This window comes from Belonocnema kinseyi, chromosome 7, assembly GCF_010883055.1.
Source record: "Belonocnema kinseyi isolate 2016_QV_RU_SX_M_011 chromosome 7, B_treatae_v1, whole genome shotgun sequence".
NCBI classification, from domain to species: Eukaryota; Metazoa; Arthropoda; class Insecta; order Hymenoptera; family Cynipidae; genus Belonocnema; species Belonocnema kinseyi.
This window is the reverse complement of record NC_046663.1, coordinates 61,001,856-61,014,075: the sequence shown is the minus strand read 5'-3', so window position 1 is coordinate 61,014,075 and position 12,220 is coordinate 61,001,856. Positions and strand designations below refer to the sequence as shown.

The window sequence follows — 12,220 nt, the reverse complement described above, 5'->3', positions numbered from 1 at the left end:
ATTTTGAGGAACTTCCGAAAACGCACTTTTCTGAAGGATTAAAAAAACTTGAAAAGCGATTGACCAAGTGTATAGAGCTCCAAGGAGATTACGTTGAAAAATGAAAAAAAATTTACCAAAAAAAATTGTTTTTATACTTCATTCTAAGGACTTATTGAACTACCCTCGTACCTAACTGCGATAGGTTCTTTTTTCTTTAGTCAAATTATGTTAAAATCTTATGCTAATTAAAAATGTTGCACTCAAAAAATGTCTGGTTAAATCAAGCAGAATTATGGTTAAATATGGCCTTACTATTTTTTTCTGGTTAGAGTAATCGGAAATCTGGCTACATTAACCAGATTGTATGGTTAATTTAACCAGAATTCTGGTTTTTTTAACCAGAATTCTGGTTTTTTAACCAGATATTTTTCTGAGTGTGTACTCCGTAATGGCCTAATTATATTTAAGCATAATTCTAAGCTGTTTGGTTTAATAGTAATTTTAATAAACAGGACTTTTGGCCAGGCTCTGATTTTAGAAGGCTGAAATATTCATAATCCAATCCGCTTATTATGGTAAGTCAAAAAGAAAAAAAAATGGAAATCAAAAAGACGCAAAGAATAAAAATTTTCATTTCCGGTCCGTCGTAACCCGTGTAAAAGTTAAAATTGATCAATCAATATCACGAGTTCCGCGCGGCTCGTAGGTTTGAGCGCGCCAAGAGTTCTATCAGTCTACCTTCAAAGAGACTGTTTTTGTTTGGATTTTATATTAAAAGGAAAATTAATTTAATTACGGCTCTATCGGCTTTCAGGAACAATACTAACTTTTTTTGTGTGCTTTTATTACAATGCTTACGATCTACTGTTTATATGTATTTATACAATTCTATAATAATTTATATCAAAGAAATCTTAGTTTTCAATTTATCAATAGCAGTTTAAATGTTTGAAAGAAAAAAACGGCGAGTTCTATAAAAAAATGGTGAAAAGAGATTGTATAGATCCTTAAAAAAAAAAGAATATTATTTTTCACCTTTCTTATCTCGCGCTGTTTGACTGATAATTTGCATTTTTTATTTTGCAAAAGCATATTCGATGTTTAACTGAAGAGCCGTGAGTATTACCAGAAAGAGGAATCAGAGAAAGGAAAATTGAAATTTTTTGTAAAATGTTTTAACTATATATGTCCCGATAGCCAAAAATTGCAATTTATATCGATTGTTCCATTGTTTTTTTTTTATATCGTACGAAATTACAGTTTTACAATTAATGTATTTAATAGTGTCATCTAATAAGTAAATTTTCATTGAGAGTTTTGTAGCTTAGAAATTATAATTCCAGTATCGATAAGAAGTCCTGTAAAGTCTGAAATAAAAATTAAAAGGAAAGCATGCATAACTAAATAAACATAATAAAATCAAATCAAAATTAGAATAAATATCTACCATTGCAATTGTACTCGTCAGTAAAATCGCGGCAATCCTGGCGACCATCACACCTCGAATTTATGTTGATGCAACGACCATTATCACACTCGAACTGGTCCTGTCCACAATTTCGTGTTTCTGTGTTGATTTAAAAATAAAATAAAACTTAAATAAATAAAACGAAAAAGAATAATTAACTGAAATGTGTAAATAAAAAAAAATCAACGGAGATTTATCTGAAATGTTCGACTAACTTCTGATTTGTAATCACAGATTACAAAAACATGTAATTTCTGAAATTATTCTGCCTTAAATTAAGTGCGCTCTATCTTCACTATTATTAACATCGGGTGCTTTATTCATTACTTTTGTTTATTAAAAATACTATTTCATTCACATGCTCAGGCAAATATCAAATCAAAATTCGTGCTTTAATTTCCACCACCAAATCAATTTTTTTACAACATTGTTTTTTTTTAATTTGGATACTTATTTGTTTAGCAGATAAGATAATCTAATTTCCTTCATAAAAATAACATTCCTTATTTTCATGTCATTAAACAAAAAAATCTTGACTTTTAAAAAACTTACTTTAAAACATGTTTAAAATCACTTTCAAAACTTATTTTGTGACTAAAGAAAAAGTATTGAATTACATTGTAAACAAAATAAAATTGAAATAACACATTGTAAAATAATTTTTTTCACAATAAATTATTTTTGAATGAGTTTATGTAAAACACATAGGTTTTATCATTTTTCTCTAAAAGGACACACAGAATTGAGTTTTTAAACAATAAAATTTTTTTTCAAATAAACGTAATGGAGCAATTCGTGTTTTAGAGACTCAAAAACGATCTGAAATAGAAAAAGTGCAATAACTTAGAAAAAAATTGGTTTGAAAAGAAACTTTTTGGAAATCTATATTTTCTGTACTAAACAAGTAAGTAGTCAAAGTTTAAAAAAATCGATTATGTAAAAGTCTAGTTTTTTTTTAGTCTGGCGCACTGCGGGGAAAAAAGTATTTTTGGATAAAGTGCAGAGCTCATAATTTTCATCCAATCTGAGACCTTTTTAAAAAATGAAACTTTACTAAATTTAAGAGAGATAAGTGAGAATATATTTGCAAAAAAACTCGATACATTCTTTATATAAAAACAAAGTTGAAAATTATATTAATTCGGAAATTTATATCATTTTAGAAATTTGTATATTTTCATGTAACAAATCAATAAATAGAAGTGCTACTTCCAGATGAAAAATACTCGAAGACTTGATTTGTGATTTTTTGTTCGGGAAATACGTAAGAACAATATTTATATATTTTTCAAAGCAAAAGGAATTGTTGATTTCTTAAGCCAATATCAGAAACAAATGCATATATTTGCCCTTTCACACGTTATTTAAAATAATAAGTTGGATAAATAATTGCAAATTTCTTTATTTTAAGCGGAATTAATTTAAAATTACTAAGAAAACCCTCAACTTGACTACTTGTTAACAAAAGGATGTTGTATTTTATTTGATTTATTTAATCAAAATTTCAGAAGAAATTGCTTTTTTCGTGTGAGTTGAACGTGTTTTTAAATTTATTTTTTAATAAAGTTTTTACCCAGTTATTGTTATTTTGAATCCAACGAAGAATTTAAAAAACTTAGATGTTGGAAAAAATTTCTTCGATACAAATATTTTACCATTGTATTTTTCATAAAGAAATAATATTTATTTTTAAAAAATTTCTTAATTGTTAAAATTCCGGAATTTACTAGTTCGGATAATTTGGAATTCGGCAATTTTATGTCTGGAATTTTATTATTCGGGAATTTTCAAATTTGGTAGCTTTAAAAACGGTTCAGGAATTTTATTATTCGATAATTTTTTAATTCATAAATTTTAGAGAATCAGGAACTTTATTTTTTGGGACTTTTCAGTCATGCCGAGATTTTTAAGAAAATACAAAATTTCGTTCTAAAAACATAAAAAATAGCCATGAAGTTTACTTCTTATAGAGGAAATTAGTTTGCAACCGAGCTAATCAAGAAAATTCTCTTAACTAGTAAGAAATTTTATTAATTTTTATATTATATTATAGATTAAAATTGTAAGTTCTAGACTTTTTTTCCAAACAAACTTGTTTTTACCCGCTGTATGTCGTGAAATCCACCTATTAACAATATAATTGCCTATCAACCAATTTTGGGTAAGCCGTCGGGAATGAAATGTGAAATGAGAAATACTTAGGTTTCCTCTGAATTTGGTTCAACTGTTGTGCAATTACAAATAAAATTATATTTCGTACTGTTGTATACTCCACAGTTTAACTCGTCCTTTCTATTTTGACAGTCATTGACTCCGTCGCAACGTCTGGAACTTGACACGCAGTACCCTGGCGTGCATTCGAATTCGTCTTCTGTACATATTTTCCTTTCTGCAAGAATTGAATTCAAGCTAATCGATTCTGGCGATATTTTTTTCTGATCCACTACTTTTCACGAGGATTGATCCAGCAGACGAAGAAGAGAAAAAGCTCGAATTGACACAAGCGACACAATTTTGGAAGATTTTGGGAAAAGACTCAGACACAAAAATTAAACGAAAAATAGAATTAATTGCTAGACAAAACTCAGATTTAGTACATATAATTGACAAAATTTTCACTGCATTAAGCACATATTATAGTTATTATATAGCCAATATAATATTTGGTTGACCAAACAAAATTTGTTGGTTGTTTAAACCAAATCTTTTAGTAGATAAAGAGTTTGGTTGACTCACCAAAAAAATTGGTTAGATTGAACAAAATTGCAACATTATATTTATTCTATCTGTTACGGTCCAAGCCCGGTCAGCGGTCCATCCGCGGGTCGAACGGTCGATCCGCATTTGGACCAACATTCCTTGGTCCAACTTCTGAGCGTCCGACCAAGAGCGTCCGACCAACATTGTCCAAGCCTGGGCTTGGGCAAAGGAGTGTTGGTGCACTTGCGGAGCGAAAAGTCGATCCGCAAATAGTTTGAACCGTAACAAATCCACTAAATATTACTAGATATTTTTCTAGCAAAAAATTCTTAAAACCAATATCCGATTCAAGTTTTAATTGACATTTGGACATAACGGAGAAAAGTAACGAGGTTTCAAACAGGCAGTAGAGAATTAATTTCTAGATGAATTTAGTGACAACATTCAGCAGATAATCTGTATCAATTCTGAGCCCTAAAATACAAAATTGAAAGCGACACTAAAAATAGGTATTTTTGAGAAAAATGGAAACTGTATAATAATTAAAATTATAAACATGTAAAAGAATTGAACACTGCATTTTTAGATGTGATAGTTATATTCATCGAAAGACCTTGAAGACTTGCTTTAAAAATAAGTTACGCGTGAAAATTCTGGTAGGATGGGTTAAATTAATTAATGAGATAAGAAAAATAATTTAGGAAAATTAGTAATATTTAAGAAGAAAAACAGTAATAAAGAAACTTGAAAACTCGAGTCTTGCGGAAAAACATTTATTTTTTTACCTAACTTTGCAAATTCTTATTCACCACAAAAAATGTATAGTTTAAACAAAAGAATACTGAAAAATCAAGAGAGCAAAACATAAATACATTTGAATAAAGTAATTTTTTCTTTTTGTTTTCTACGACAAGTGGAATTTTATGTTTAGTCAGAAATACGAAGCAATGATATTAGTTCCTATCCAAGTTTTGAAAAAGAATGCAAATTTTTTAATCTTTTTGCTGTTAATTTCACTTAATTTAATTTTATTGAGGCTTTTTGAATCTTAATAATTTTGGCGTTAACTGTAATGTTAATTATAAATTTCTAGTCATATTCAGACCTCCAATATTTTTATTGCATAGAGATTCACGAGAAAAACAGCTTAAGAAAATTCGTGCAGGCTAAATGGACCAGTCTACGAGAATCTTTTAACTTTCGGTTAAATTTTAGTTTTCAAATGTTAATTTTAACCGGAAAGACTGGGCTCGTATCTTGCCACCGGAACTGCTTGTCATTTTTTTTTATTTAATTTTTTATTGCAATTTACTCTCAAATTTATTTGAATCAAGCCAAAATATTCATTTCTAACCATTTTTGTTAACAATGACATACAAATAAGATTTTTTTTCGTACTTTCTTGTATAACTGTGAAAAAAAACATTAAGGTACAAATTTCTACAACTCTAAAACTTTTATAACATTTTATTAATAACTTTATTATAAAAATCTACAAGGTTTTACAAAAATCTATTGCATTTAAAAATGTTTAAGATTGGAGTTTTGAATTCAAAAAATCTCTTTTGATTTTATGTAAATTATTGTGCAGAATTACAAATGCTATTGTAATAAATCACAGATAAACAAGAAATTTCACTTATGCAAAATTTTTGTACAGGAAAATGTTGCCTATATATTCACTGTTCTAAACGTAATTTTGAAGCAGAATAAGACATTTTTAGAAAAAAAGTGCAAAAAACTAAAACCAATTTTACAGTAAGCTAGAAATAAATACCACAAATAAGAAAAAAAATTACAAACGAGTACAACTTTTGCTTATTTCTCGGAAGAATTTTATATTACTTTATATATTGTAATTCACAAAAGTAGTAAAATTGTAATAATCTGCAGGAAGTCAAAAAACAAAAAACTTAAGTTTTGAGCTTTTTTGTAAACATATATTTTACAAAAAGTGATATTCTCAATGTTTATCAAAAAATATTTTTTATTTTATGTGCATTTTATTGGCTATGATGAAAACCTAGGTTCATCTGTGAAAAAGTTAAAAAAAAATAGAAACTATATTTTATTTATATTATATTATTAAATATTTTTATTTCACTACTTCTTTATATTTAAACATTTATTCTATTCTTTACAATATTTTAATATATTTGATTTTTATCTCATATAAAAATATTAATAACACGAATATAAATGATCAGTTAAATGCAAAAAAATAAAAATTTGTAAAAAAATAAACTTTGCTTAGAGTAAAAGTGTTAAAGGTTGCTGAAACCAATGTTTTCATAGGAAAAATTGTTAAAAATTAATATTTAGTCTTTATTTAAATAAAATTAATAGTCAATTGCAATGACACAAAAATTTAAATGAAAAGAAATTGTCCAAAAATGACAACAGGAGTCGAGCCCGGACTACTTGTTACAAGCTCGAAAGGCTACCGCCCAATCTTCGCGGAAATTCTAAAACGTTTTCATCGCGGTCCATGTAACATGCGTGGATTCTTCTACAGCCGTTTTTCTCGAGAATGGCTGAAAAGCGCACCTCATTAATTTATTTAAATAATTATTTGTACTAATTAACGATATTTGTGGTCATTTCAAGGATAAATATCTTAAGTTCAACTATAAACTTTTTTTTCAGTGGCCCTTAAAGAAAGAACTTCGAGCGCATCAAAAATTTTTTTCCGTTTAAGAATAAAATTATAGACTCTCGTGTAACATAAATTTTCGATCCCTCTGTTTTAGTAAGTTCACACAAAAAGTTTTGCTTTACAGGCTACAAAGCTGCTTTCGTTCATCACTTAATTACACTCTGACTTTGCGATAATCAATTCGTAATTAGCTCATAAGTGAAAGCAGATCAGTGTGAAGCCTTCCAAAGAATTAATTCATAGCATAGAGAAATTTGGAATTTCAGATTACATAAAAAAATCTAAATCCAAAATGTAGAATGCTGAATCCGAGGGAATTAAGTGTACCTATATCGTTGAATAAAGTTATAATTATGATAATACAGTCGAAACTTGATTTAGTGTTTCTGGATTTAGTATTTCCGAGAATTGATGCGGCGCCGCAGCGACAGGTACAGAGAAGCTGCGGAGGGGGGAGGTGCGGTGTTCACTCAGGCGTGACAAAACAGAAAGAGAACCATTAGAGAGGAAAAACAGGTTTGACTGTACATAATGTTCAAAAAATTATAATTTTCCTGAATGATAAATAAATATAGGTATCATAATAGCACACAAAAATCACGAAGAATTTTATAAGGGCGAAGAAGTCGGAAGAAGTGCAAAATTGAGCTTCACTAATGAAACGACGATCTGACAAATTGACTAAAACTTAAGCAAATTCTATTAAAAATTTTAATAAATAGAAAATTAATATAAATTTTGTTTTTTACTATCTTAATTTGCAATAATGAAAGTAGATTCAAGGAGACAGGAAATTGTTTATAAATCATAATGCAAAGAATTACGAATAGCCAATGAAGAAAATATAGAAATTAAACAAGTACGATTAATTTACTCAATCGGACAATAAGCCACAAAAAAGAACACAATTAATTATAAATAATTAATTGAACACACAAAAGTGTTCTGCAGATTCAATTCGATGTTAGTTAATATAAGTTTAATCCTCCACCATAATTAATACGCTACGAAATAATTAAACACATATTTGTTTATTGTAAATATACCATGCAACCCTGCTAGTAAAATAAAAATGTATTCAAAGAAAATATTGATACTATCTATATCATGCACAAATTCCATGATTACTTAAATTAAGTTGTTATATTCTACCATTCCTTCGATAAAATTAAACACTTTCTTGTTGCAAAGAGGATAGAATTATGATTACGTCTATTCCTTTCGTAATAATCATTTTCCATAATTAATTCATGAATATGCATCAAACTCTTATCTTACAAACGACATCAAATTCTTACCTAGAGCAAATTATAAGCCTCTAATGAAACGAAGCAATTAAGAAAAAAAAATAATTACAAAATTAAAACTACTATTATAAAAAATAAAAAATAAATGCGATAAAAATCTAATAAAAGTAGTGGTTCTAATAAAATTTCTGGTAGATTAAAAGGATGTTAAAGGAATGGATTGATTCTTTGATCGAAGCAGTACAATAGAAACGTGACTAGCCTATCGGCAATAAAGATCATTTATCACCTCTCTAAAAACTCAAATGAAATGTTCCATTTTTAGATGAATGAGTATTACCTATCCTAGGAAGTAATTTTTTATATGACATTCAATTCTGTGTAATGGTTTCCCGATCCTATCTAAAAAAAGGCGGAACGAAATTAACGAATTCTGGCGCTCATTGCTGTTGGCTACCTGATTGGTTGAATACTGTTTTTTCTTTCAAATGTTGTGTAATTTTATCAATCAAAATTTCTGAATGCGAAATTTCAATTCCAAAAATTTATTTTTAAAAGAGAAAATTTAAATTGTATATAATTTTTTAAATAATAAAAGCAACTTTTAAATAAAGGCGAAATTTCTGAACTATTTCAATAAATTTTTAACAAATGTTAAAAGAATAAAATCAGACTGTATCTATTAATTAATTAATAGTTATTAATAATTTTCTGTACCTCTCAATTTAGTAAATAAAGAAGTTCAAGTATGTAATTTTATTTTGATGACATAATTTATTTCTGAATGTTTCTAAACATTATTGATAAAAAAGAACATTATAATTGTAAATGTTTTTTTTTAATATTGAGAAATAAAACAGTTAACATTTTGCGATCTCACTATAATTTGTAAACTTCTTCACATTTTTAAAGTGATGAGAACAAATTATAGACAATAACTTTTAATATCTTCATATTTGCAAAGATTATTTATCGTTGACACCTGAACAGTTTTAAATGGTTTAGATTTATGCTCGGTTTTATTTTAAAACACCGAAACGCCGAAAAAGAATTTAAAAGATTTTGAAAAAATTTTTAATTTAAAAAGATTTCAAGACATGTAGTTTTTTAAGATTTAAGGTAAAATGTAAATTTAATTTTTATTTTAATAAATTAATTTTTTAAATTTACATTTTTATTCGATTTAATTATATTTTTTGTCATTTCTTATTTAAAATAAAAACATATATTTTTATTTCATAAAATTTATTTTAAGAGAATATTTCCTTAAAATTCGGAAAAGAAGCTCGAAGATTAAAAACCAAAATTGTTCTATTTTGAAAGATTACAGAATTTTATAAAAATTCGAATAAATTTACAAGCTACTTAAAAGGTTTGAAGATACACGAAAATAATTTTAAACTTAAAAGTATTTAAAAAACTTAAAATAAAATGTCAATTTTTGAAGATTTCAGCATTATATGTAGAAGCTTTCTAAAGATTTTAAAAAGTTTCCAGTGTTTTAAAATTTTTTCCTAAATTCCTGGGAAGCTTAAGTGATTCATTAGTATACAACAAAAAATTTAAGTAGAAATTTTAAAATATTTTGAAACATTTTCGAAAAGACTTCATAAGTTGTCAAAACAAAATTTGGAAAGTTTTGAGGCAACCTTTTTAATTGTACGGAATTTAAAAAGAAATTTGACTATTGATAAAATAACATTAGGAGTATTAGACATTTCGAAGAGTTTCGAAATGTTTAAAAGTATGTACGAAAATTTCAAATTAATAAAATATATTTAAATTCTTCGCCATCATGCAAATGGAACCTAGGAATATTATATTTATATAATATTAAAGCAAATAAGGAAGGAAAATTATTATTGTTAATCAATTTTTTTTTATTTGAATAATAGTTTGACTGATTTATTTACTTCAATACAGAAATTTGTTGTTGTTGAGGAATCAACTGTTTTGTTTATAATCCACTCCTTTATGCATTACACTGCTGTTTACTAAAAATTAAAATCTCTTTGGATTGAAAAATCAAATGTCAATAATTTAAGTTGAATCTTAATTAGTTTAGTTTCAAATTTATCTTTTTCGTACAAAATTAATCTTTTTAGTGAAAAATGAACGTATTTTTTGAAAATTAAACTGTTAATGATTCAAGTATATTGTTAAAAAGTTCATATTATCTTTTTAGATGAATTTAACTGTTTCTGATTAAAAATAAAAATCTTTTTGGAATTGAAATTTGTTTTAAGATTAACTTTTTTGTCTGAATTTTGATTTGCAATATCTAAAATTTTCAACAATCATTTTGAATTTTCTCAAGAATCCTAGGAATATTATATTTGTATAACCTTAGAAAAAAATAAAGGAATAAGCCTAAAAAATAAATAGTTGTTTGAAATTTTTTTTCGTATTAAGAATGTAGTATTTGTAAACTGTAGTTTTTTTAAATAGTGAAACAAATTATAGATGAAGATTTAAAGGTTAAATTAAATGAACTCCAATCACTCATGAATGAATATATTGGAATCTGTTGCCAAAGGAATGTAATATAAATAATCAGGAGAAAGATCTTCTATTACGCAATATTTTTATCTATAATAAAAATGTATGGTCGGTTCGAATTTCCATTTACAATTGTAAATTACTTTTGACTTTATTTAAAGTTTGAATTTCTTAAATTGGGAGGTATTCGATTTTAAATATTGTGATATTTTCCATCATTTCTAAATCGTTTTTCACGTGTTATTTTTTCATTTATAGACCCTAATTAAACACACCTTAATTTTGTAGCGAAGAAAGAAATTTTTCAATTTTTAACATTTTTTTCAAGTTTAAACTTTCGAAATTACCAATATTTAAAATTATTTAATTTTCAACAGCGAAAATGACATCAGTGATTCTTTTGTGACAGAAGTCACGTTTTTTACAAAAAATTCTATTTAAACACTTAGAATAGATTTAAAAATTCGCGGTTTTTTCTAAATTTTTAAACTTATTTTCGACTTCTCAGTTACAAGGCAATAAGGAATTAAATTTAACAGAAAGAATTTTTAATACTATTTTTTATTAAATATATTAATACCATCTTAGAAAAATTCTAGAAAGTTGTAGTTTCTTTTGAAATTTTCTACCTTTTATCAAAGTTTGAATTAGAGTGAGCTATTAACTATTCCAAGTTGACAAAGATAATTTTTTCAACAGTTTCTTATTGTTTTATAACTAAATTCTCTAAGAGGAATATTAGAAATTTGCGGGTTTTTCTAAAACTTTCATCTTTTCTTTCAATTTTTAGGTAGGAAGAAATTATAAATATTAATATTAATTCAAACTAAAAGTAAGTAACAAAAGTAAATAATTAAAAGAAAATGTACATTTATTATGATCTCTCTGGAAAATTTGAAAAATATTTCAAATATATGTTTTACTTCAGAAAAATATATATTTAAAAATAGAAAGAGATTTTGAACTTAATGGTTATTTTTATTGTTTTTTTAATATTTGTTCATACCTAAAAAACCAAATCAAAGTTAAAAATTTCAGAAAAGACTAAATCTTTCTATTGTTATTTAAGAAAAAAATTATTTAAAATAATAGTAGATTGTTCGAAATATTATGTTTGTTAACTTGAATTATTGTAACATTACCCTGACTATTATGAAAGGAAGAAATTAATATAAAAATAATAATCTGTTTGAACAATTATGTTTAATAAATTGCATTCATTTTTACCTCGCTCTATGTCAAAAGAGGACAAAAAATTAAAAATTTCAGGGAAACAACCGTAATTTTCTATCATTATTTAGAAAGAATATTATTAAAAGTAATAATAAATTATCTAAACAATTATCTTTGTTAACTTGAATTAATTATTAACTTACCCCAATTGAAAAGTGGTCAAAAAGTAGAAATTTTGAAAAAAAACTGCCACTTTCTAGCCATATCCTAAGAAAATATAATTAATAATAATAAATAGCTTAAGAAATTATCTCTAAAAAACTGAATCGATTTTTGGCTTGATCTAACAGAAAAGTTTAAAAAAAGATGATAAATTCTGAAAAAACTGCGAGTTTATTACTCTATTTTAAAAGAAATTTACGAAAAACAACAATAAATTGTTTAAACGATTTATCTAAATATCTAAGTATCAGCAAAAGTAGTATTTTATGTATT

At 26.0% G+C, this 12,220-nt stretch overlaps 1 protein-coding gene across 1 annotated transcript in view; it reads right to left on the bottom strand.

Moving 5' to 3' along the window:
• Window positions 1-12,220, bottom strand: part of LOC117176826 (basement membrane-specific heparan sulfate proteoglycan core protein-like) — a 642,506-nt gene that overhangs the window by 211,010 nt on the left and 419,276 nt on the right. Inside the window, exons 12-13 of the mRNA XM_033367162.1 lie at window positions 3,711-3,839; window positions 1,430-1,549 (exon numbers count right to left, since the gene is read on the bottom strand). Of these exons, the coding sequence (XP_033223053.1) occupies window positions 1,430-1,549; window positions 3,711-3,839 (249 nt within the window). The remainder of the gene's footprint in view (window positions 1-1,429; window positions 1,550-3,710; window positions 3,840-12,220) is intronic.